The sequence below is a fragment of the Accipiter gentilis genome, chromosome 2 (genome assembly GCF_929443795.1).
Source record: "Accipiter gentilis chromosome 2, bAccGen1.1, whole genome shotgun sequence".
Taxonomy (NCBI): Eukaryota; Metazoa; Chordata; class Aves; order Accipitriformes; family Accipitridae; genus Astur; species Astur gentilis.
In genome coordinates, this window is record NC_064881.1 from 14,801,576 (window position 1) to 14,828,961 (window position 27,386).

The 27,386-nt window shown below is 42.2% G+C and overlaps 1 protein-coding gene across 2 annotated transcripts in view; it reads left to right on the plus strand.

Moving 5' to 3' along the window:
- The first annotated feature begins 3,358 nt into the window (after nucleotides 1-3,358).
- The window catches only part of CLVS1 (clavesin 1), a 107,304-nt gene continuing 83,276 nt past the window's right edge, over nucleotides 3,359-27,386 (plus strand). For both annotated transcript variants that reach the window (XM_049818885.1, XM_049818893.1), the window contains exons 1-2: nucleotides 3,359-3,532; nucleotides 13,735-14,353. In XM_049818885.1, coding sequence (XP_049674842.1) covers nucleotides 13,899-14,353 — 455 coding nt within the window. In that variant the 5' untranslated portion in view covers nucleotides 3,359-3,532; nucleotides 13,735-13,898. The remainder of the gene's footprint in view (nucleotides 3,533-13,734; nucleotides 14,354-27,386) is intronic.

Here is a 27,386-nt window from a genome sequence, read left to right on the forward strand (position 1 = left end):
AAAATACTTCAAAAGTTTTGGGCTTTGTATGAATGAGAAAGTAACATCAGAGCTGCAAAAATGTGTAAACTAGCTCCTAGCTTCATGGCACTTCTTAGGAGTCAAAAATACAGCAGGAAGCTGTGTGTTTAATGTCACTGGGTGAAGATAAAATGTTTTGCTGCAAAGAGAGTAGATTCAGTAGAAACTATTTATCATACCTAGACTATGGAGCAACCAGCCACTCTGCCCTTCCATGGCTTCCTTTCTAGTTCATGTACATGGATCCTTTCTACTGGTGGTGAAAATATACATTCTCTTTCCAAGTTTGTTATTTCACTTCTCTTCATTAAAACAGAGAATCAATATATGTGATGACAGAGAAGGCCAGGTTAGAATAAGTTTAATATCAAAGTTCTGTTTTACTTTCAGAAAAGGCTGCATAAAATATATTCCCCCTTCCAAACTGATCTGTTCCCTCTGTGTGTTCAGTCCGTTCTAATACCTTCAGTGACAAACTGTGATTACAGCCTCATTTTTCTCCCCTTAGCTCTGCATACTCAACACTTCAAATGACAAAGGGATGCAGCTCCAACCTGCGCACATCAACAAGGGGGTTCCTAATGTCCCAGACATACCTTTCTGAAACTGAAGGTTTTATACCTTGAATACTGCTGTTTCTGAGGTCATAACTTCAGCTGAAGTGTAATGACTGGGACAATGCAAAGCATGAGAAGACTTGAAACATGCTCTCAGAGTACAGAGTAGACTTTACAGAAAGAAAGTGATGAAGAAGTGGTGATGAGAAAGAAACATGAGAATATTTGCAGTGGGATCAATATAAGGCCCTGCAATATGTTTAGAGACTTGCTTCTACCATAGCATTGTGCTACATGTCAATCATGCAGTGGATCAGCAGGCACTTGTCACCTAACAGCAACATTAAGGGGAGAAAAACAACCTTAATTAACAAACCAAAAAAAAAAAAATACTAAATCCCTAAATATTAAACATACATCAAATTTGGCAACTCATTTGACTGCCTAAGGCAGTTGGTTTATAGAGTCATGTTCATTCCACTTAATATTATTAACAATTCCCAGGGAAGTACTGCATAGTTACAGTAGCTAGTACATTAATCTCTATCATATGTGCAAGAGTAGGAGCTTGCAACAGGATTATGAAAACAGAGTTCTTATTGTTTTATTTCCAAACTGATCTCTATGCAGAAAATAGTGATCTAATGAGGCTACTTACTAACTGACTACTAACTTCCCTGGGGCTAGAAATGCTCTCCCATCAAGTGCTGGGACAAATGCTCCTGTGAGAGTTTTGAGCTCTCTGCCTTTGAGCTGTTGCTTCATCTCTTCCAATCAATGTAATTGGGTCACAGGATGCAGATACCTCATATTCCAGTTTTAAATATGCTGTGGGTTAAATTAATGATTGTGCATGGAAATCATTCTAAAAGCACAAGGCATCTTCCCCACAGATTCCTTTTGCCTTTGCTCATGAATATTGCGGGGTTTCCTCTAAAAAGCAAGTGACTGTCTGGATGTACACTCTTTCAGATAGAACAAACCCACTAGTTCCTCCTCTTTCAAGTGAAAGCAAAGCTGAAAGCGCTCCCATTGTGTTCATATGCTCAAAGTCTACTTTGTATATAAGAATATAAGAGCAGCCAGTCTTGGGTCCATCTAGCCCAGTGCGTATCTCCAGCAGTGATCAGCAGTGGATGGCTAAGGCAAAGAATAAGAGCAGGGCAAGGATGTAGTCATTCTTTCCCAAATATTACCCCAGTCTTCAGTGATTTGTGGAATAGGGACTTCCTGAGCCAGAGGTCATGACTTCATGTTTAAAAGCCCTTAATGGATTTTTCTTCCATGGATACATTCAACAATATTCTGAAGCCTGAATTCCTGTGGAAATGAATTCTACAGCTTCACTAAATATTTTGTGAAGAAGTATGTCCTTTGATTTGATTCAAAGCTAGCCCCTAGTGGGTTTCATTTCTCCTACTCCTTGAACTGGAAATGATATTGAGATATTGTTCCAATTTATCTTCCTCATGTTGCTCATTATTATGAAATACTATAAATGATGAAAAAAACACCCCACTATTTTATCTACACTTTTTCATCTCTTTTTTTTCCATGCTGAAGAATCCTACTCTGTTTAGACATTTCTTATGCAAAAGTTGTTCCATATCTTTATCATTCATCACCCAGTTCTTTGCTATACAAGATCCTTCAGTAACAGACACAAGAGAGATGTCCAAAGCAAAGAGACCAAGGCAGTCAGCTGACTTTAATCCACCACTTCTCAGGAATTATACTCCACAATGTACAGGGGTAGTAGAAGAAGAGATGCACTTTGCTGGGACATTTAGTTGGGCTTACTGTGTCGATAAGAGCAGTTGAGTGCAAATTTGGTTGCCAAGGCCATTAGGTCACCCAAAGTCTTCCAAGTATAGCTTAGCATGGGTCTTAGGAGGCTGATACAGAAAGTGATTTTCAGGACCTAATTTAGTGAGAGAAGTTCTCCTCTCCCATCCTTTCCACAATGCTAGCTAAAGCTTACAGATCCCTAAAACAAAAGAGGGGTGATAGTTTGTGAAGTAGGCAGATGGCCTGTGGAGCTCCTTGTCAAAGGATGTTATGGAAGGTTGTTCTAGAAATTTATAGGTGTTCTAGGAGACACTGTGAAAGTTCAAGGAGGACAAATTCATCCTAAAAGCACAGGCACCACATTGCTGGGGAAATCCCTGGATTTAAAACACGTGGGAGAGGGGCTGGGAGAGTGCAGGGGTGAAGATTGTCCTCTTTTTATATTCTTCACTAGACGTTTGCTGTGGCCACTGCTGGTTGGTGACAGCAGCCTGAGCTAGCTGTACCTCTAGTCTGACCCAGACGAACTTCTCTGATAAACCCAGGCTGCCACGTTCGTTAAGGCAGCCCATCTATAATACACGGCCCATCAAGACCACCCGTTCCGTGGCTGCGGTAAACGCCACAGGAGGTAGCTGCTCTGCCCCAGTTTTGCCGGGCGAGGGGCGATGCGAGGAAAAAAAAGGCGGCCAAGACCGTGCCACCAGGTGAAAGCCCGCGCTGCTAAGCTGGCAGGGACCGGCTGTGCTGCTGCTTTCCCGGCTGCTAGCAGCCCGCAGCTCCTTTGTCACCACTCCCTGGGCGGTGGCGGTGCGCCCAGCCCGCAGCCGGGGAGCGCCGGGAGCGCCGGGAGGCGGCAGCCGGGCGGGCGGCAGGAGGGCTTAGGACCCAGGGGGACGGCAGCCGCCGAGTGGAAGGACCTCGGCTTTGGTGCACACGCCTCCTACCAAAAAAAAAAAAAAAAAAAAAAAAAAAAAAAAATCCTAGCCCCGTGGAGCTGGCGCTCGCTCATTCACAGTTTTCTAGAGAGATCTGAGCCTGAACCTGGGAGCCGGGAGATCTTTCTCACCCACCCAGCTCAACGGCAAGGACACCTACGGGGGGGGGGGAAACCCATCCCACGCAGCCCCCCGCCGCCCCACGGCAGGCTGCCTGGCGCTGTGCAGGTATTTGGATTTGCCTTTTCTCGGTTTGCAGCAGGGCGGCTCTCCGCGCTCCCCGTCCCTCCCCCGCGCCGCCGGGCCACGGCTGCGGCGTTTCAGCACCGGCGGGCGGACAGCTCCGGCCGCAGCCCCGCCGCGCTGCGGCCAAGCGGCCGCTCCCTGCCCGGCCTCCTGCCTCCTGCCCGCCCTGCCCGCCCTGCCCGCCCTGCCTGCCCTGCCCGCCGCCTGCCCTGCCCGCCCTGCCTGCCGCCTGCCCTGCCTCCCCTCCGCCCTGCCTGCCCTGCGCCCTCCCTGCCCAGCTCCCTGCCTGCCCTGCCTCCTGCTTGCCCCGCTTGCCCTGCCTGCCTCCTTCCCCCTCTCACCGCCTCCCCCGTCTCCCTGTCCCCTGCCTCTGCTGCTTGCCTCCCCTGCCTGCCCTGACTCCCTGCTCCCTGCCTGCCCTGCTCTCTGCCTCTTACCTGGCCTGCTCCCTCCGTGCCTCCTTTTTCTGCTCCCTGCCTCTCCTGCCTGTCCTACCTCACTGCTCTGTGCCTCCCTGCCTCCTTCCCCTGCTCCCTGTCTGCCCTGCCTCTCTTCCTTGCCCTGATCCCTGCCTTCTCTGCCTGTCCTACTTACCCTGCCTGCACTGCTTTTCCTCTCCCCTGCCCTGCCTGTCCTACTTCCCTTACCTCCCCTTACTCCTCTGCTTCCTCTGCCTGCCCTGCCTCTCCTCCCTGCCCTGCTTTCTGCCTCCTGCTCTGCCTCTTCTGCCTCCAGTCCTCCTTGCCCTGCCTCTCTGCCTCCTGCCTTCCTGTTTTCTGCCTTCCCTGTCAACTCCCCTCCCTGCCCTGCTACCTTGCCTCCTTTCCTCCCTATCCCTGTTTCCCCCCATTCCTCATTTTCCTGCCCCTTCTTCCCCTCCTGTCTTCCTTCTCCATCACCAGCCTCAATTCTCCCTGAAAGAGGGCATGGGGCCTCGAAAAATCAGCTCAGCAGCCCAGGAGATGGGCAAGCAGGGGAAAGAGCACAAGTTGGAAGGGGAAGTCCAGATCCAATTTGAGAGGAGGGAAGAGGTGACAGGGATGGAGGGGAAAGGGTTAAAACTGGGAGTTCAGGCACCATCGTAAGGACTCCAGCCAAGTGCTGACGGATAGGAGCTTGCCAAACACAAGCAGATACTTGTTTGCTCCTCAGCAAACTGATGCCTGTTTTGAGCAGGTTCATTCAACCCATAGGGGGATGCGGGATTAAGGGGAGGGGGGAATGTGCCAGGTCGGTCAAATGTTCTGCTTTCCCAATGGCAAACAGTGACGAATAATGGGTGTGGGGAAGAAGTAGGGTTATTACTGCTGCACTGTGGATCCTTTGCAGCAGGAAGTCCAGAATTAAGTTGTGTTCTCTGCAAGCAGTGAGGGTGTTCAGAGGGGGCTTCATACAGAAAATAAACACAAAGCAAATAATGGCTGGAGAAACCCCATGCATGCTACTGGCCCGACTTTAATTCTATTTGCAATGGTTTAATCCTGGGAGGGTGGAGAAGGTCATAAGAGAAAGGGAGCTTTCCCTTTTCAAAATGCTGATTCCTTAATCTAAACAAGCTCCAGGAATAATGAAGTTAAGAAGCAGATGGCTAGTCGTTGTCCATCACCAAACAGTGACTGGATCATATTTGGAAGGAAAAATTAAATTACAGAAAGGGTGCTTGCATGTGCTTTCAGATGATAACATGGATTTTCTCTGGTACTAAAAGTTAATGCAATGTCAACATCTAAATGATGTATTATGTAAGAGTATTATGCCATGCACTGCATAGCAAAAGTAAAGGTTTACTTTTTCGTATAATGATAAGTCAGATAGCCTTATAGAGCTTTCCCTGGTTTGCAGTCTATATCCCAGCTTGAAGTTTACAGGGGCAGCTTGTGTTGTCAGCATAATCAGGTCTGATCTGTATCTGTTAGAAAATGCTGCCGATTATTCTAAGAATTCTACTGACTCATCCAGCTCTGAAAACTACTGAATATTTTCTAAAAATTAGACTCTTGTAAGCCATATGCAAAACAATGAAAGATATTACAACCTTTCCCCAAAACCTTCTTACTTTATTATATCATCATTTATAACTTAAAATCTGGTGCAGAGACCAGATACTCTTATACTGAGTAGCACTGAGTGCTGCTGAGTAGGATTGTAAGTGGTGTAGTTGAGTTCAGCAAGGGAGGAACTGCAGAACCCACCCCATTGCACTGGGTCATAATTCCTTAAACTCTGTGTGCTTTGAACACAGAAGTTGTTTCATTGAAACATGTAACAGCAGCGTCCTCATCTTCAAAAAGAGGACCATGTCAGTTAAAATACAAATGATCAGCCTCATAAAAGGATGGAGAATATTTCCTTCAAACTAAGACTGTAAACTAATGCATTTGTTAATTTAAGTGTGCAGTTACTGAAGCAATTGTGCTATTGTTTGGGAAGCAAATATTATTTTCTCTCACAGCCCGTTGCTGTGGTGTCTGGCACATACACAAAGAAGATATGACAATCGGGTGCTACTTGTAAAAAAAAAAAAAAAGAAGCAACATCAGTCTTTTATGGAGTGGGAAGTTCAGCGAGCAGAAGTTCACATAGTTTTTGGCAGATGAGTTGTAAGTCCTTTCCCTCTTGAAACTAACACTGCTCTGAGAAATTTCCAAACAGTTTTGTTTTTTTGTGTTTGGTTTTGTGTTTTTTTTCCTTCCATAGGATTTATGGAAATAAACTCCTTAAGCCTGATATGTTCCTCCACTGAGAAAACAAACCCACAAAGTAATATTAAATTATAATAAACTTAATTTCTACAATTTTGGGACAAGTGTCTGTGTGCAGATCTTTGTGTTTGTGCTCAGACTTCAGTAGGAGTGGGAGAAAAAACCAAGAGGGTTGCATGAATTCTTGGGTGCAGAAATCCCTCCCTCTTTCCTTTCTCCCTTTTCTCCCTTCTTCCTTCCCTCTTTTCCTTCCTTCCTTCCTTCCTTGCCTTCCTCCTTCCCTCCTGCCCTCCTTCCCTCCTTTCTTCCTCTCTGCCCTTGCCTTTCCCTCCTTCTCTTCCTCCCCCCACTGCCACCCCACAGGATGATGGATGCCTTTCTCTGGCATTATGTATAAAGCAGAACTAAGTCAGCCACTAATAGGGCAACGATATGTCACCATTGCATTTCATATTTTTTAAAGGAACTTAATTTTTAAAATGTGGAGCAAAAGAACTGTAAAATTGGATAAACTTCATGTTATCAAAGGTGTGGGACTAAATATCTCAATAATGTTTTGTTCCTTCTTCTGTCTATCTTTGTGCAGATGTAACACAACTTCTACAGGGCATTTAGGGATTTTCAGGCACCGGTATTATGATCCCATGCTATCAGAAACATAGTTTAATTATTAGGCTTGGGGATCAGAATTCATGTTTTGCATACTGCTGATAATTTTGGCTGCAAGAAGTTTCTATAGTATTGGAGAAAGTGACCTCTTTGTCCAATAGCGGCAAGGATGCTTTTTGCATGGTGACACTTGGAGTAGTTCATGACTGACATGGAAGTCCCTTGGAGCCTGCTGCTTCTTTGACATGCCACAGGTCAGGCCTCATGTTCCCATAGGGATTTGCAGTTTATCTCTGGTTGATGAATACTTAAAACTTTAAAACTGTGATTTGGAGAAAGAATGAAGCAATCTCATTAAGCTCATGGCTGTTTTGTTTAACTTTTCATTTACAAGTTGTTTAAGTTCCCCTCCTCTGCATGTGATTCTATTCCTTAATATTCAGGTAGGCAACAAGTTTTGCACATTTCAGGTCAAAAGATAATGCGGCAATATTTTAATTTTATGTCTATTAGATGACCTTGTCAGTCTCTCCTCATGCCTGTCAGCTTGTAGCAACAGCAGGACAACTGCAGGTCGGTGTTGCAGACATGCCTGCCCTATGTACTGTGCAGAGAGCTGCAAATATCAGCTGAGTTGCTACTGTGTTTTGTGCTGTGCCATGGCTAAATTACCACTGCTGGACAGTTAGATGTGGCCCAAGGGTAACTGACTCAAGCTAACAAGAAGATTGCAATATTAGGGGACTAGGAATGTGTGATGTAGTTTTTACTGAACTGAAAGAAACGTTAGTTTTTGTACCTGAGCAAGGAGATCGCATCCTGGGAAAGTGTGAGAAACCATCAAATTCCCCATACAGCTGTTACAGTTACACATATTCACTCTTTTCATACTGAAGAGAAGCAACTATTCCCTAGGGAAGGTTTACAGGAGTACGAGGACTTGAAGGAGAAAGGCATGCAATATTTAACTTGTTTAGGTTCATTGGGAGAATCTAACCCCTTAGGGGAGGGCTACAGGAAAGCAGGAGATGTTCATAGTAATGAGGACTGGTGAGGCCACACCTGGAGTACCGTATCCAGGTCTGGGCTCCTCAGTACAAGAGAGACATGGACATACGGGAGAGAGTTCAACAAAGGGCCACAAGGATGATGAAGGGACTGGAGCATCTCTCCTATGAAGGAAGGCTGAGAGCTGGTACTGTTCAGCCTGGAGAGGAGCAGGCTCAGGGGGATTTCTTCAATGTGTACAAATACCTGAAGGGAGGATGCAAAGAGGACAGAGCCAGGCTTTTTTCTGTGGTGCCCGGTGACAGGACAAGAGGCAGTGGGCAAAAGCTGAAACCTAAGAGGTTCCCTCTGAATGTAAGGAAACACTTTTTTACCATGAGAGTGACCAAGCGCTGGCACAGGTTTCCCAGATAGGGTGTGGAGTCTCCCTTCTTGGAGATACTCAAAAGCTGTCTGGACACGGTCCTGGGGAACCAGCTCTAGGAGGCCCTGCTTGAGTGGGGGGTTGGACCTGATGCCCTCCAAAAGTCCTTTACGATCTCAGCTATTCTGTGATTCTATAATAATCTGGGCAGCAGTCAGACTATTGGACTTGGGATATGATATAGACCTGTTCGGAACCCCCACAGGGGTGTTGCTCTTTGCAAAAACATAAAGACATGGTACATTTTGGGGGTCTTAATTGTGCCATTGAAGCTTAGGGGGATTACACTGGGGCCACTAGGAACATTGCAGTCTACGTCTCTATTTCCTTGTGTGCGACATGGCTTAACATTTTTCTTATGATGCAAAGCACTATGCATAAGGGGTAAAGATTGCCCAGATGTTAACATGTAAGTTTGCAGATCAGGAGACATATGGCCTGTTCCCAGATCTGTGAAATGTGTCCTCTGTGATCTCAGGCAAATCACTCAGGGCTGTACTTCTCCCCACTGTCTGTGGAGGATGCCAGGATCCCACAGCCAAAGACAAGAGACAGTCAGTTTTTCTCATCACTCTTTTAAAATTAGTTCACGGAGTTGGGGTATGTCCCTTTCTCTGTCTGAGCACTCCATTTCCAATGGGTGTTCCTATTAAGGTACCACAAGGCCACAAAATACCATACAAGCAATTCCTATAAGTACAGCTAGGGATTCATCCTCCCCTGCCCTTATGGAGCAATCCCTGATAAGCAGAATGTAGCCCCAAGATGTTTTCCACAGTTAACATCAAAATATTTTTTAAAAAGCAATTTAATGAGATGACACCCACACTCTGAGATGAAGTCATTCTAGATTACCATTTTCCCTCCCTCCCTGCCCACTCCCTTCTTTTCTGGCATCATTTTAGCAGCTAATATCTATATGAATGCCAGGAGTTAGGAATTATATAATGAGACAAATCATAACAGTGATGCCTGTTAATACCAGGTGAGGATCAAACCCTGGTGCCTTTCCTATTTGAAAGCTGTGGTAACGAAATTTCACATGGCATATAGCTTTGGACTGAATGGAAATCACACAGTAGACAGAGGCAACTAAAATCTTTCTGGAACTGAAGTGGATGGGGAAGGGCCAAATGGACGTGAGGACAGGGCTTCAAGAGACAAATGGTATTGCAGGGACAGCTAACCGGGCAGGAACAAAATGATCCAGACAAGCATCATCATCACTGAGAGCAGGTTTTGGCCAATTTTCCAGGGGATGTAGAGCAAATAGGGGTTGAATGCTCATCCAGAAGCTGTCATTGAAGAGAGAGCAGTAAAACATATTAAGATCTTTGGACAGAACGAGCTGTATATACTTCCTTAAGATATTATTTTCATTTTAGTTAATTAGTAAGTATTAATGTAGATTTTATTATTAAATACATTTTATTTTGAGGGTCAGGCAAAAATATAAGCTGTTTGTCTGAAGACTGTATCCCACTTTCAGTATTTTACCCATCCTAAAGCCACTCTCTGTCCCCTGTCATTCGCTTGTTGGGACTGAAAATGGTCTGTGACACCACAATTTTGGTGGAAATTTCCTCTTTCTCCCTCTATTAATATGTTGTGTTTCTAACCTCTGTTAATTATTTTTCCTTGTTTAAAGCTGGGTTTTGTTCCTTTGGAGGGATGATTTATTGTAAGTGGCTGTGAAAAGACATTAGGAGAGCAAATAGTCCTTTGGGAACAAAGAGTCACAACACAGAAAAACAGCTGTTGAGACTGTAACAAAGAGTCTAGTGTGCCAACACACAGCAAAAATATTCAAGATGGAAAAAAAGGCTTGCATCTTCATTTGGAAAAAAACCCAACAAACATAGAACAAAGATGTAAACATCTGAAAAATTGGCAGATGGATCAGAGCTTTTGAGAGGTGAAATTACCATGTGTGGGAGGGGGTGAAGATGGAGAAGGTGCTTCTGTTATACCTTCGGGAATCAGAATAAATCAGTACCGTTTGAGAAAGCACAATGACAATTAAACTGGGTAGCTATGGAACATTAAATTTATTGTCAAGGTAAGCAGTTGGAGAACCAAATCATCCACTGATGTAAATCAGAAGCCTTCTAGTCAATGGTGCTAGAGTGGATTACTAACCCTGTGATTTGTGTTATGATTCAGACAGCGACAACATTGTTCATACATATTTTGGATTATTTTGCAATATATAACATTACAGCAGTGAAGTATTTTAGTGCAGTCTGTTCTGGCTGATATTCAGGATAATCTATAGAGGCTCTCCTGTAAGCTGTAACCCATGGTTATAGCTCAGCTCACTATCAGAAAACTCTGAAATGCATTAAAAAATTTCTCTTTTCTTAGACTGAGTATTTGTAAGTTGCTTTTTGGCAACAACATCTGACAGGAGCAGACCGTATCTTCCTCACCTTGGAATCATCCTGGGCATGAAGGGTGCTAATCTACTTAAATAAGGTAAAAACAGTAGGAAATTTTAATAAATATAAGTAACATAATTTTTGACATTAAATGCTTGGAGATCCTATAAGAAAATCTGAAGGGCTAGACTGTCTCCTTGGTCTATCACCATTTTCTTCTGGAACAGACTGCAGTTGACCTTTCAAGAATTTGCCTTATTTCCAAAGAAGCATCTTGGTAGAGGTGGCAGCTAGAAGAGCAGAGGAAGGGAGAGTTTTACTGCCATAAACTTTTAGAAAATGGATGAACCCACTGGGGGGGGCAGGGTCACAGTTAACTGCCACAAGTCCTTGGACCTATTAGAACAGGTCCAGAGAAGGGCCACAAAAATGGTCAGAGGGCTGGGGCACCTCTCCTATGAAGAAAGACTGAGAGAGTTGGGGTTGTTCACCCTGGAGAAGAGAAAGCTCTGTGGAGACCTTATCGTGGCCTTTCAGTACTTAAAGGGGGCTTATAAAAAAGGTGGACAGAGACTTTTTACTGGGACCTGCAGTACCAGGACAAGGGCTAAAGGTTTTAAACTGAAAGAGGACAGATTTTGATTGGATATACAGAAGAATTTCTGTACTGTGAGGGGGCGAGACATTGGAACAGATTGCCCAGAGAAGTTGTGGATGCTCCATCATTCAAAGTGTTCAAGGTCAGGTGGGATGGGCTCTGAGCAACGTGATCCAGTGAAAGATGTCCCTGCCCATGGCAGGAGTGTTGGACCAGATGATCTTCACTGGTCACATCCAACCCAAACCACCCTGTGATTCCATGATTTTGTGATCACAGGATCTCCAAAGGTGTTTCAATTCATACTGTGCCCTGAGCCAGAGCTGATGCAGAATCCAGATAAGCTCCTTGCTCCCACCCCTCTGCCAAGCACCCTTGAGCACAAACAGAATCCTTACTGTATGACTTGCTGTTAAAACCAGGGAAGGAACCAGTCCTTACACTACGCTCCCCCAATGACAGTGTCACACTTAAATACACCTAGTTTCCCTAACTAGCTGATGGAGGCAATTGTAACTAAAAATGTGATTTATAAAAGAAAATGCTAATGCCACCATTAATTTGAGATCTTAAGCACAAAGTATTGGCCTGGTTTCCCCATGGCCTGCATCAATTTTACATCAGTGGAATTCAGCTGATACCATTAGAGTTATCCTAATTTGGTCTAATAAAGGCAAGAGCAAAGGAAATAACAGTTACTTTATTTTTATATGTGCAATCCACCCTTAATACAACTCTCATTTCTGTAAGAATTGAATAATCTGCACCCATAGATTACCCCTCAAAACTTCAGGGCTTGTTTTTTCTGGAGTCATTTGCACTCTGTAGTGCCTTGTCAAAGGCAGCCAGCCTTCTTTCCTCCCAGCTCTGCTTTTTCCCAAGTTTTCCCAGGCTGATCAATCACCAGATACTCTGCCCTGCAGGTAGCTCTTCTCAACTCCAGCTCCACAGTGAATACAGAAAGAGGCTGCTTAACAAACTCTCCTTTGTATCACCCACAGACAAATACAACGCACATTGCTGTTAAGTGAAAAGCTGATCTCCCACCACAAATGTCCTTTAAGCAAATATGCAGAAACTCTATATTCAGATTTTGGGATCTCATCCTCGGGCTGCAGCTGTGGCATTTAAAATGTAGTTTTTATCAATGACATGCAAGGGCACAAAACAGGGAACTGGGGCATCCCTTGTGCTGATTGACTTCCAGGTCCTGCAATGTAACTTTCAGCAGCCCCTGGACAAAGAAATACTCTGACTGCTGTCCTCTTCGATATGAGACGCCTGAACCCAGGGAAGTAGCTGAGTGAAATGGTTGTTTTGCTATAAATAATTCATAGCTTTCCAAACAGCTTTCTTCAAATACAGTAAAGTATGTCTTTCACTGAGGTATTCCCTTTTAATTTTTAAACCCAATTTTTCTTTTTCGGAAATTAGAAAGACGGAGAGATCAGTTAAGTGGTGGGTTTTTTTGTTTGCTTGTCTGCTTTTGTGGTGGCTGAAAAATTGGATGGATCTTGATCTTTCTTCACACACATTTCACATTGGAACAGACCTTGATCTCATTTCACCCAACTGTAACTACACAGACTTCGATGACAGCCTCTTGCTAATTATGTCACTGAAATGTAAGAGATTCACTGTACCATTTTGCTCATACATAAAAGCTTAAGCAGCTTTTCTTCTAACACTTGTAAAAACAAATTCTAGGTAAAGCACAGGAATGAAAATTAAATTCAGAACTAGGTATTCAGGAAAGCTACAAGATAGTGAAAAAAAGAATCTGGACTAAAATACATCTCTTTTCAACTAAAACACCAACACTGTCAGATTAGACTCATAAAACACTTTATTCATGGGGAGTTTCTCATGAAGATGTATTAAGTCTCAGTGGGAGATATTTTCGGTGAGGTTTTACCAAGTAGAAAATACTCCTGACATTGGTGGGGTGTTGGGTTTTTTTAGCCAGTTTTATGATCAGCTCCTGGGCTAATTCAAGGAAAGCTACAAGCTGATAGTACAGGTGATAAAACCAAATCAAACAGTTGTTATACTTATGATAAGTGTGAATCTGCATACTTAGGAAGCTGACATGTAGTTCCTGTTAGGGGTGGAAAAAACTACTATTATTTTTGCTTTTGTCATCTTGGGCTTGAAGATATGGGGTGCTGAACTCCCACATTTCTATAAGAAAACTTTGCAAAGTGTGTTCTAATAGTAAGTTGAAACAGCTTCATATTAATTGTCAGTTAATCAGATTGCCTTTCTGAAAGCTTGAATATATACATTCAAGATGTCAGTGACTGCCCTATCTTAAATGTACCCATTCTGAAATTATTTCACTGCTGTCCTTTTACATATGAAACACACAAAGCAATTTTATTGCCATATAAAGTTCAGAAATGCGTTCCTGTAAGCTTTATATACATATTTAATCTTTTTTTTAATATATTTGCTTTTTCTTTTAGTAAGTGATGGAATAAACAACACTTTCCTTTGGATGGATTATACTACACGTGAACTGCCTGTTACTCTTTCTGCAAGAAAAAGCCTTTCCCTTTCATTTGTTGAATACCAGCTTGATAGCAAAAAGCTTCTGAATGGCTCACGCTCACAGCAGACCATCAATTGAATGGGATCAGCCATTCTCCTACTAAAATATCTGAAGTTAAGGATTTGGAAAAGAGGTTTTGAAGAGATGACCCATTTACAAGCTGGACTTAGTCCAGAGACTATAGAGAAAGCCCGCCTGGAACTGAATGAAAACCCAGACATTTTGCATCAGGATATCCAGCAAGTCAGGGACATGATCATCACGAGGCCCGACATTGGGTTTTTACGTACAGATGATGCCTTCATCTTGAGATTTCTCCGAGCCAGAAAGTTTCACCAAACTGAGGCCTTCAGACTGCTGGCTCAGTACTTCCAGTACCGCCAGTTAAATCTGGATATGTTCAAAAACTTCAAGGCTGATGATCCAGGAATCAAACGGGCTCTGACAGATGGGTTCCCAGGCGTACTGGAAAATCGTGACCACTGTGGCAGGAAGATTCTTCTGCTATTTGCAGCCAACTGGGATCAGAGTAGGTAAATGTAGATAGTGTCCTTATCTTTTCACGTACACTTACACTCAACTTGTAATTGAGTATTTGTGACCACATTTAAAGCAGCAAGGCCATTTTTAGTGAAATATTTTGTAACCATGAGTCCATTTCAGTAGAACTTCTATCTGATCTGATCACCTCTCATTCTTCAGACATAACACCATTGAGAGATAAGGGTATATCATAGAATCAGAATGGTTTGGGTTGGAAGGGACCTTAGACCATCTAGTTCCAACCTCTCTGCCGTGGACAGGGACACCTTTCACTAGACCAAGTTGCTCAAAGCCCCATCCAACCTGGCCTTGAACTCTTCCAGGGATGGGGCATGCACAACCTCTCTGAGCAACCTGTTCCAGTGTCTCGCCACCCTCACAGGGAAGAACTTCTTCCTTACATCTAATTTAAATCTACCTTCTTTCAGTTTAAAGCCATTATTCCTTGTCCTATCACTACATGCCTTATGGCTTTCCTGTAGGCCCCTTTAGGTACTGGAAGGCTGCTATACGGTCTCCCTGGAGCCTTCTCTTCTCCAGGCTGAACCCCAACTCTCTCAGCCTGACTTCACAGCAGAGGTGTTCCAGCCCTCTGATCATCTTTGTGGCCCTCCTCTGGACTCACTCTAACAGGTCCCAGTCCTTCTTCTGTTGGGGGCCCCAGAACTGAGCGCAGTACTCCAGGTGGGGTCTCACCAGAGCAGAGTAGAGGGGCAGAATCACCTCCCTCGACCTGCTGGCCACGCTTCTTTTGATGCAGCCCAGGATACGGTTGGCTTGCTGGGCTGTGAGTGCACATTGCCAGCTCATGTTTAGATTCTTGTCAACTGACACCTCCAAGTCCTTCTCCTCAGGGCTGTTCTCAAACCACTCCTCACCCAACCTGTATTTGTGCTTGGGATTTCCCGGACCCATGTGCAGGACCTCGCCCTTGGCCTTGTTGGACTTCATGAGGTTTGTATGGGCCCACCTCTCTAGCCTGCCAAGGTCCCTCTGGATGGCATCCCTTCCCTCCAGTGTGTCAACTGCACTACAGAGCTTGGTGTCATTGGCAAACTCTCTGAAGATGCTCTCAATCCCACTGTCCATGTCACCGACAAAGATGTTAAACACAGAAAAAAACTACTAGCTTTTTATACGACACACTGATAGTTAGTGACATACTAACTATCAGTGTGTCAAATAAATAGCTCATTGGTTTTTTTCCCATAAATATTTACAGTTTTAGCCAGATAATGTCTGTTTGCTACAAATACTTTAATACCTATTATATAATTGCTTCAGCAATATCATAGACTAGCTGAACAGGTTGACAGAAAGCAAATGTCTCAAAACATATGGGGGTTCTCATAGCAGTTCTGGTGCAGAAGGAACTGACCATATTTATCTTGTCTCCAGACTTTGTTTTGTTTTGTTTTAACCATTTCAGGTATTACAGTCTGTGTTATGAGATTTCCACAAACTGCATTGTAATTTCTACACACTCTCATTACTGTATGCTTGTTAGACTGATAAATGGGAGATTCATGCAAAGCGTATTTTCTGTTCAGGTCATTTCTCTACAGAACAGTATGAACAAAGATATCTCCCAGCCATTATTTTAAAATGATGTCCTTAAATGTTAATGTGATTAGTCAGCTTTCACTACCTATTTGAAGTGATACAGAGAAAAGGGGCTAGTCCAGGAACATCATGTTCACATTGTCCTCTTCATCAGAAGTCATTCCATTCCATTTTCCCTGCCCTCACAGTGAGATGGAGAAATGTAATCAGCTGTAGGATTGCCATGTGTTCTTTTGATAAAAATTGGACCAAAACCCAAAATTCAGATTCATTTTTTGTGTGTCATAAATTCTGATGAGTTCCAAGTAGGATTTTGTCTCAGCATTCTAAAGTTGTCCATGAAAATGTCTCATCTTTAGGAGTCAATAGATCAGAGGTTTGATTTTATGTTACAGAAATTGTTAGAGAACAATACACATATGCCTGCAATTTTTCATGTTTGCTGTCTTCTGCGAAAACCTTTCATGTCCATGTGAAAACAGAGTTCAGAAGTGTTTCTAATTTTCGTCTGCATGCACAGATCTGGTAAATAAATGTACAGAAAATGTTACAGAAATGCAACTTTGCATATACAAAAGTATTTGGTGAAATCCAGAACTGAAGCCAGTGATAAATTCCTATTAACTACAAAGTGGCCAGCAGTTTATCTCCTGTCTTTCTGAACTGTGAGCTTGCCTTTCTTCCAACCACAAAACACTTCTTTTAGCAATTGGCCTAGAAAGAAAGATGAATGAACAGGTATCTTGAATAAATAGAAAGTATCAGCTTTAGAGGACAGAAGCACTGTAGCTCTGCTGGTTGCATTAAGGGATTTAGGTATTATACAGAGCCAGCTTTGGGTTTCTGATCCCTCAACAAAATGAATCCTTGTGATTAACCTCGCACATCAGGTCCTGCTCTTGGAAAGCTGAGTGCTGCTGTCTAAGGCTCCTGCAATAAGACTTTGACAGAACGTTGATTTCTGTCAGATTTTGGCTCAAATTTTCTGCAAGTCCTTAATATGCATCCATGTATATGTGTGTATGTGCAAAAACCAAAGTGATCCTGCATGCAAGATACCTGGTTTCTGAAAACCTAATTTTAACCTTCAGAGAAGAAAGGCTGAGGCAAATAGGATATACTTTCCTAAGGCTCCTCAGTGAAATTAAAAATCAAGTGCAAATTTTACCTCTGTTCAGCCACTGAAGATCAACTCCTCTATGGATTCAAATGACAAGAAGTGTCATTTCTGTGGGCTTTTGTAGCTCTCCAAGTGCAACAGGGATTTGGGACAGGATTAGGGCTGTAAGTAAATAGAGGGATGATCTCTTCCTTTTTTACTGTCTAAAGGCATCATCAAGAGCAAAAACTGTTAAGGAACAGGAAATTATGAGTGCAATGTCCTGTTAAGCAGCAGGGAAACAGGTTATTGACCAGAAGAAATATATATTCATACATATTTCACAAAAATCCTTGAACAAACAGGCAATGTGTAAATCTTACACACATGTATCTTGGGCAACCTTTCTATAGATGAGTCTTCAATGATGGAAAGATGTTTATAAGTTTACATTTCATCTGAATGCTAATGCAATCAATTCATATGATGCTGTGATGTTAACATGCTAGAGAAAGAGCTCAGCCTTAGCATGTCTTTCCTAACTTTAATCTCATTTGCAGTTGGCTGTGTCTTCTCTTTCTTTACAGTTAAATAATAATTTATAAGAAAATCATAATTTAGAAAGGATAGTTTAAAATCAGCATAGCTATAATCCATAAACTGATTTTCATTCCAGATATTCTTACCAATTATACTCCTGGGAATATGGTGACTGTAGGGATCGCATGCCAAGGAGGCAGAAGCAGCCTCATTCGTCTTACAAATCTATTGATTTTTAAAAGAAAATGTCATTATTTGTGTAATGTGACTGCTGGGACAAATCAGATCCGAGATGTTTTTAAGGGATTCCCTGTGTCAAAGATAAAACTTCTATATGAGGTTTTAGAAACATTTGTAATTCCAACTTCAAGAATGTAATTAATTTATAGATCTAATATCTCTACAAAACTAGGTTTTAATTTCCAGTCTTGATGTTTCCAGCTTCACCTTCCAGCTGCTGGATTGTGTTAGTTTAAAGGGACCACAAAAATATGACAGCTTCCCGTATTTATACTTTCATGTCCGGACCACATCATCTTTTAACCTACTTTTGAATTCACTGAGGATGCAGCACTGTAGGATAAGTTACTGTCAGGCAACAAAAAGATAGTACATTAGCTACTCCATAGCAGTGCTTCTTGTGTTCACTTTCAACCATGGTGAATGTAAAACGGCTAACCCCCTTTTCCTTGAGGACAAAACAACCTTGTGTTGCCCACAAGGTAAAGAACATACTTGTGGGCAGCCAGCACAGCAGAGGTAACATTCTGCAAAGTATTGCATTAGCTTAATGTCTTGCAGTCTATTTATGCTGCCAAAGCTTAAATAGATTGGACTTCTTTACTCTCAGAATTAGGAAGATTTTTCAGGTTGCTATTACTCTTCATCATTCTTTTCTAGACCTTTCCTATCATTTTAGCATCGTTGCTAAAGTGCAGATGGATGAACTGAATACAAACTTTCACTAATAAACCATCCTGTGGTGACAACATGTCTTCTGTTCAGTAGTTCCCTCCTTTTAGATTGTCACTGTTTTCTTAGCTACTCTATCACATTTTGAGCTCATGTTCAGCTCAGATCTGCTTCCAAGTCACTGTTTCCTAAAATACAAACACCACTGGTAAATGTGTCATACATTCTCATCCATAATGTGGGCACAGTCTAGCATGTGATTCACGCTCTTCTGCAGAGCTAAACCTGTCCTTCTCATCAATTATCATTGCATGGGTTTTGTGACATCTGCAAAGTTCACTGGCAAGAATTTAACTTTTGCTTCCACATCATAGAAAAAGATAATGATTATTTTTTTGACCAAAGCCTCATTGATGACTAGAAAAAAACCCACAAGGAATGATAATTCTTATAGCCAAATCACTAGCTGATATCTATCATGGTGCCAGGGTTTCATTCATTTAGCATGTGCTGCATTGGTTCAATTTTGCTCTGTTTTTTTTAGACAAGTTTCTTAGAGATGATATCACCAGTTTCTCTGTAGGTCCTGCATAGTATATTTTGGATCTATTAGTTAATGTTAATCACATATGATACAGAACAGAAAACTTCAGAAGTATTGAATGAGTGAAAATAAGCAGATGGGTAGAAAAGAAAAAGATCAGATTAGTTCCACACCGAGGAAGAGGAAAAATGTTGAGCTATATTACTGTACATTAGAGAATCCCTGCAGGGGAGGGCCATCGTTCACTTTGATCAGAGCTCAGTCCTCAGAGGTGCAGAATAATCCAACTACAGGGTGTGAACTCACCCCAAACCCACAAAGGTTTCACTTATACCACTGCTTATTGAGCACCTTATTTTTAAATGTAAATTGTGGAGTAATAAAGACAGACAAGGATGTCAAATTGATCTTGTCAGGAACTTTTTTTATGAAATAATTTGCATCATAAAAAATCCCAGTTGTAAAACAAATACATGCATACCTACAAGCATACAGTTTTGATGAGACCTGCACCAGGATTTCACATAAAAACAGATGTGCCATGTGCTGGATTGCAAATACTCTTTCTCACACTTTTTCATTTCATCAGTCTCACCAAACCTAAGCCCTAACTCCTCTGATGCACCTCTAGTGAAACTGAAGCTTTTAAAGAAGTCAGAGTGCCTTTTCGGCTGTTGGATCAAGGAAAGCCTTTGCTAACTATCGCAGCTGTTCCTAGGTCTGCTACTGCCTTCTAATATATCCTGCTCATACACCTGGGAGATGGGGGTTTGGGTGGACAAGTAATTCAACAGAAGGTGTTCATTAATCTTCTAAGTAAAGATATTTCCTTCAAGGTTGTTCAGCCAGAGTAAAATTTATTTCCGTGCAGAGAGCCAGCAGAAGGGCTATCTCCAGTCATGATCCTCTGCAAATAGGGTCTTAGGGTAGGGGGCAGAAGGTTGCCCATTGTCTTTTGCAGTAAAATGGTAATTAATTTCTGTCTTCATGTCTGGACTGTTGTGTCTTAGAAGCTCTTACAGAGCTCAAAAAATTCTGTCAGTCAGTCAGATGGGAGAAGCTGCTAGCCATGAATTCTCTTCTGTTAACCAAGGAATCTCAAATGCCAGATACCTACCATTCTGTAGGAACGTGTATTGAGATAGGCTAAAGGGCAAGGAAATACTCTGACATAGTGGTAAACCAACAGCTATAAATATTTTAAAGGATAGTGATAGAAAAAATTATGTCCTTGCTGAGAATGCTCATAGTGGTGTAATTACAAGGATATTATCATCAGCAGATCCTGTTGGTATAAATGAATATGTCTCAAATGCTGATTATTCCAATACATTTCAAGGATAATCTTAGATGCTTAATATAATATGAAGGAATAAACATCTGTTGAGACTGATTTATAGTCACAGGCCAACTGTGGCAATAACTCAGCCTCATAGCTGTTTATTATGAGAGATTACAGCTGAAATATGGCCAGCCCTAACACCAGAACGATTTTTACACAGCAAGTCTTTGGGTTTGGTTAGGAGGTAGTGCTTCTGTGTTGGGAGATGCTTATAGTAATGCAGATTGAGGCTGTGGTTCAAGCTTTGTGTTGACCAATAAATAACCTACAAGCACACTGTATTAAAAAATAATTCATATTACACTATTACATTACTGAGCTAGTCTGAAACGGTAGCAGAATTCAGGGTAGTAGAGGAAGGAAGCTTAGCATAAGCAGAATACTCATTTTGAGGAGTAACAGATGTGCAAGTTAAATGTTGGACAAAGAAGACGAAAAGGAGCTCTGCCTTGATATGTTTTAATTTGCCTGGAGGCAGCAACTTAATTCAGTTAGTATCATTTATTATGGGAGCTGCGTTTGGGAAGGCAATTGCAGTCCATATGAATGACAGAAGGAAGACATACACAAATGACAGTCCTGCGTAGGGCTGAGAAGGGAATCAAAGAAGAGGGAGAAAATGTCTGAAAAAGGGAAAGAAAAACAACAGCTGGGAAAGTTATGAAGCATATGTTGAAGAACGAGAGAAGCCTGACTGAAAGGGAAAAAAAAAAAATCCATGGAGGGGGGGTAAGGCAATCAAACACATATTGAGAGGGAAGAGAAGGTGACTGGATGGTGTCGGGCTGAGGGCTCACTGCAGAGCTGTGAAGTACAGCGCCAGCGCCAGCGGGTGAGACAGACAATTGCTGGAGCTGGCCTGTGGGATAACAAAGGGAAACGGAGGGCAGCCTGGAAAGTGGCTCTGGGCCACCTCCCTCCTGTGGAGAAAAGAAACCAAATCCAATCCCCAAGCTTTATACATTGGAGAGAAGGACAGTTGATTAAGAAAAATACACACATGCACACACACTGCCTTCCTTCCCAGACTGTCTCAAAAGACCCAAATTTTGTGTGAGAGTTTATGTCTGGGTGGCACAAAAGAGAAACCGCATACAGTTGTGATAGCACTTGTCCCTTGTCCCTAGAAAATGACCCAGACTCCTACATAGGCCATGTATGTCATCCTTGCAGCTGGGTTCTGCAAAAGAACATTATAACAGAACTATAGCAACAGAATAGTACGAAGCCAAACAATATGACATCCCACTTGGCTCTTTGTCCCTTTGACCTTTGGGAACAGCTGGTAACCATGAATGAATGAATGCTCTTATAACTAGAAGTTTTTTGAGGTGAGACTTCATAGGAAGATATCAGAATATTTTTTGTCAGAGCTTTTCCAAAATCAAGTTTTCTAAATATCTGATATTCTGATCAGTTTCTAACTTGCCAACGTAATTAAAAGGAGCTAAGGCAAATCATGCATTGCAGCAGGAACAGACTGCAAAGAGTCAGGGGAAGAAAAAAATCATAATTCTCTGACTACCTATTTAATAGGCTACATGCATTCAAAGAATCAGAAAAGAGCGAAGACATTGAGCTGGAACCTTTAAAAACATTTGAAATTTTAAAATTCTAATAATTGCTTGATATATTATTTTTCCAGGCTGTGATTTATTTTAGACTCTTTCCTCTGAACTCTAAGCCTCTGTATCAATTGCATTTTACATAAAAATAGTCACTTTTTTAACCACACCCTGGTAGGTGCTGAGCATCCTCCACTTCCAGCACTCTCAAAGCAGCACAAGGGATGCTTGGGAACTGGTGCCATTAGGAGGCTGGGCGATCCCAGAGGAGTTACAGTGGACAGCATGAATTCAGTCATGATATGCATGGTGTGGGGGTTGCTGAGCTCCGTGAAACAGCTGAATGGCATGTTGGGGTAAATTCTACCCTGCCACCACGGTCACCCTGCTTCAGGGTGTTTGTCTACCTTGGTGAGGCTATAGGATGAGGGAGACATCAGCTCCCATGGTTGCACTGATGAGAGTGCCCCGATCATGTATCTCTGCGATGGTCTTGATAATATGAGGAAGGAAGTGGTAGAGGCATCTGTCTGCCACAGGCACCTAGAAATTTAACAGACCAGGCGGAGGCAGAGGCCAGAGGAAAGGATGCAGGAGTAAACGCATTCCAATAGACTAGCCTAAAAATTGAGTTGTTAAAGCTCTTCCATACAAGATATTTTGCCTCTTTTGAGATGGGTAAGCCAATAAAACAGGTGAAGCATCATAATTAATATGCCATGACTGGAGACTTGTTTCCTAAAGAGAAGAAAATGGAATCACTCCTCGAGGAAGGGGAAATTTTTGTCTTAAATTCTGATTGCACTCTCACAGTTTTTATTTTTCCTAAGTGCAGCAATCGTAGGGGCAGTAAAAAGCAACTATCCCTTGCTTCCAGACCATGATAGTCTCAGCTGCGGAAACTTCCTGGAGGGTCCATTTGTAGCAGGGAACAGAGGGCAAAGCCAGTCCGTTAGCCTCCTGCTGGAACTATTTCCTATGGAACTGCCTATTTTCTGCCCATTCTGAGCAAACTTGCATCAATAAAGATTAATTTTTAAGGGAAAGATAACATGCAAATATCTTCCTTGGTACTTTTTCTTTATAGAAAGATGGTATCACTTTTCCACTACAGACACACAGTGGAAGGCACGTGTCTGTGCATGCATTAACACATGTGGTGCCAGTTATCTTTCATATATGCAGTATAAATCACAACACCAAGTAAAGTTACGACACTATATGATCAATAACAATCTATTTGAAAAATGCATATGGATTATTTATATAATATCCCATAATACATCTTTAGAGGGCCAAAATCCAGGATTTTGATCGAAACTGTAAGATTCTAAGCTATTCACTATCATATTTTTGAAGTTAACGTATCGATGTACATAAGAAGAAGTATTTGTTTTTCAGAGGCAAATTAGCATGTTTTCCGTTTTAACCTTGCCAACCTGGTGTGTTTCACTTTGTTAGGGACCTGCTGCTGGCCACTGTCACAACAAGGATTTGGGGCGAGAGGAACCTTTGGTCTGATCCAGTAGAACCACTCTCATATGTACAAGACATGTACTTTCACATACTCTACAAGACATGCAGCTGATGGTCTGAATAAACAAAGCAGGAAGATCGAGACTTTTTTTTAACCCTTTTAGACCAATATGGTTTTCTTCACTGAGTTCCAGTTACAAGCCATCCCCATGCCTTCCTTGTTCTTTCCAATAGATAGTCCTGTGCTCCCTTCCACAAAGCCATAATTTCAGCTTCTCTGGTTTTATACCATGTCAGCAGAGGAACTGAATTCTGTACATTCAGTTATAAATGAAGCAATAAGGGTGAAAGAAAGCGTTAACAAGCACAAAGCCACTGCTACGGTGTGATGAGGAACATGTGCTCCCCTTGCCAGTGCTAGACCTTTCACTCTTTCCTTCCTTCTGGCTTCCTTTCACAGCAAATCCAAGAGATGCCAGTCATGTATATTAAATATGCACAGATCAATCTACAGAGTATATATGGTCCCTATACCCCTTCAGAGTGCTAGGGTATATGTTAGCACACAGAATTTCTTTTGTATAGGTATTTCTGACCAGGAAAATCCACACCAGAGTGTGATAACCTTATCTAAGATATCTCCGTCCTCTCTTATTATCTTTGACCTGTGATCCTCTAAGCTGTTCTCACTGTGAGGTTTCTGAATAGGAATGCATTGCCTTGCTGTCCCAGGGATAATCCCACCCGTCTGTTGTGTAAGTACAAAAGGAGAAATGTGATTTATATTGAAAGAGAAAGAGACTGCTGAAAAATCCTCCTTCCAAATGCACTGCAATATTCATTTGAAAACTGAGATAATAAAGGAGGAGGAATAAACTCTGACCTAGGGAGAGACGGTAGGAAATCTTTCCATTTCTTAGGTTCTCATTTACATGTAAGCCACTTTTAGCTGGCTACTGCAATTTAAATTCAGTTTCACTTTGATAAAGCCTTCAATTCTGTTTGAATAAAAAAGCTTTGCAAGTCTGGGGAAAATCACAATTTGTGTATGCCATAGCTGCCAAAGAATGCCTTTCCTTTTTCCAGCATCTTATTATTATTCTCTGCTAAAATATATACACAGGTACATGTACCTTCACTTTCTTTCAGAGAACATTTTATATGATTCATTTAAAAGTAATTCAGGATCATTTGGGAGTTTACTTCAAAAAAAAGGCTTATCAGATATAGACTCCATATTAAAAACCAAGGAGCCTTGTGAAACACCAGACATACCTGCCATTACTGGTTTAGTCCTGGCTGACATGTTTGTCTCTACTGGGATTTTCTTACCTCTTGGTTTGTTAAATAAGTTATTCACAGTTAATTACTAGAAGAAAATACTGATTAGGCACAAAAGGATTTGGGGGTAAAGGATGGACTACAAATGGAATGATACATTAAAGTGATACCACTGAGGAAGCAATGTCTCTGAGCATTCCTACAGGAATGTTGTCTGCAGGACACCAGAAGTTATTCAGCTTTACTCACTAGAGCTGACCTCTAACCTAAGTACTATCACGAGAGACAAATCTGAGCTAAGTCAAGAAAAGAACAGTAAAACAAAAAGTCTGGAAAATATGACAATGTAATAAAGGTTGAGGACAATAAGAGATGGGATACGAATCTTCCTATATATTTAAAATTTTACGTTAATAAAAGGTGGTAGTGAAAAGTTCCCCATTTCCTTGGGGATGGGAATAGAGAATAAAAGCAAACTAAGTAACCTTAAGCAGAAATAGATTTCAGAAAATTAGAAAACATTTTGCAATGATTGAGCTGGTTCAGGACCTGAACAGGTAACTGAAGCACTCTGTGGACTCCTCATCACTGGACTTTTTACTGAAGAAGTCAGAGACAAGCTAGGAGTACTTTTGACGATGCAGCACATGAGATGTAAGAGATGCTGTCAGGTAACTTCCTATCCCCTATTTCTAGGATTAATTTTGCTTTGTCAGAAGCCTCTGAGGAAGATAAACTCAGAAGGCCCTTTAAGATATCTTGCAATTTAAGAACATAAACATTATATCACTAAGCTCTGGTATCTAAAAGTCCAACACGCTCTCTTGTATATAAGAAATGCTGTGTAAATGCAATTTTCCCATCTGGGATTTTGAATACATGCTGGGTGGTTTATTCCTCAATTACATTTGAAAGTGGATAGTTCTGATATTTTATGGTGTTCCAGTGTCATTGTTTCCCACTCACTATGTGCTAGGGTGGATAATGATCGCAAAACTTGTTGTCTCCAAGGTCTGTTGCAGCCTTCTTGCTGGATGAGAACCTGTTTGACACCACTTAATAATGCAAGTGTCCCAACTTTGTGAAAAGGTTGCTATGCCTATCTATGCCTATGTGATGTGGAAAATTGCAGAATCTCTAGGTAGGTAGCCCATCTGGAAATAGTCTTCCAATGGGGGCTTTCTGACATGACACCAATAAAAGAAGTTATAAGAATTAAGGAAAGTATCAGTGAGCAAATTCTCTGTCAGGAGGACTATGCATGTACAGAGAGTGCGAATGGCGCTTTCTTGTGTCTGTCTGACTTTCAGAGGTATTGAGTTTTCCCATGGGAGGGAATTTCTGAAGTTCTCAGTGTGGCTGCTTGTGAAACATTACAGTGCAGACATAGTGTTGGCTACATGTTCATGGAGGGAATGCTCCAGCTGATGCAGGAGCCACATGGCCTGTCCTGTTGGCTGCTGTTGACAAGAATAGCACAAGAAGGGCCTTCAGAGCTCTTGCTAATGCTGCTAATCAGCAGCTGCATCCCTACATCCATGGAAATTTAATTAGTGTAAAGCCACCTTCATCTTAACTTTGAAATACACCAGGGTATGGTTCTGGTACAGCTGAATATCTAGTCTCCAGGACATTAAATGCTGTTCTTGAATACTACTGGACCTACCAAGCCAAAAATACTGTACCAACCCAAACCCACGGAGGAGTGGGTTTGAACTTTAAGGCGTTGAACTGGGTGACCGCTTACTGCATGATGTATCTGAAAGGGCATTACACTCATGGTGGCCAGTTGTGCTCACCAGCAACCAACTTCCTACGTGAATTTGTTTGTTTTTTGCCATCAGCCCTAAAAACTGGGTCCTAACACACTAGGATGAAAAAATAAAGCAAGGCTTAAGCCCTACCCTAGAAAGTTTACAATCTAAATGGACAAGAGAAATGAAGCATTGAATAGCTTCCTTAAATGAACCGGAGTGTGCCAGGGGGTCAAGAGATCCCTGAGGACTGGGAGCGCTGGTGGCTCCCTGGGGCAGCAGGGCAGGGCCAAGCAGCTTGCAGCTGGCTGCATCCCGGGGCAGGATTGCACCCCAGGCCTGATGGGGCTCTCGCAGGGATTGAACACGGTCGGTGAATCAGTGACAGGGAAGAAATAACTCAATGTTTCCTACTTGCCACACCACTGCTTTGAAGACAAGGTCTTCTTTAATTCTGCTTCCCAAAAGATAGAGAAGGAAACCTGAACTGGTCCCCACCTGACCCACAGAGATACTTCAGCCCTGGTCCAGCTCTTACACTAGGGTAGACAGAAAAAATCCCTTTGCCTGCCTTTTTCTCCCCTGAGGAAGCTCGAGGTCTCCCAAAGGCATGGTGGAAGATAAATCTCTTGGCTGCCACCTAAGTCTGGCCTAGGCTATGGCTCTCTATAAATGTCTACAAATGCCTCTTCAACTAAAAAATGGGTTTTTTTTATCCTGAAGTACCTAGAAAGATAAGAAGTGTTACTATGTTAATGGTATGTTGAGAGAGCAACTATTTGCCAGGCTGGTGATGCTGAGCAATTACCAAAGGCACGCACGACAAGACTCATTCCTGCATGTGGTGAATTGCTCCAGGAATTGTATGGCAGAATAACAGGAAAAGAAGCAAAGGAAAAAAAATGAAATAGTTATACTGGAAGAAGTGCCCAGCATCACAAAGCAGG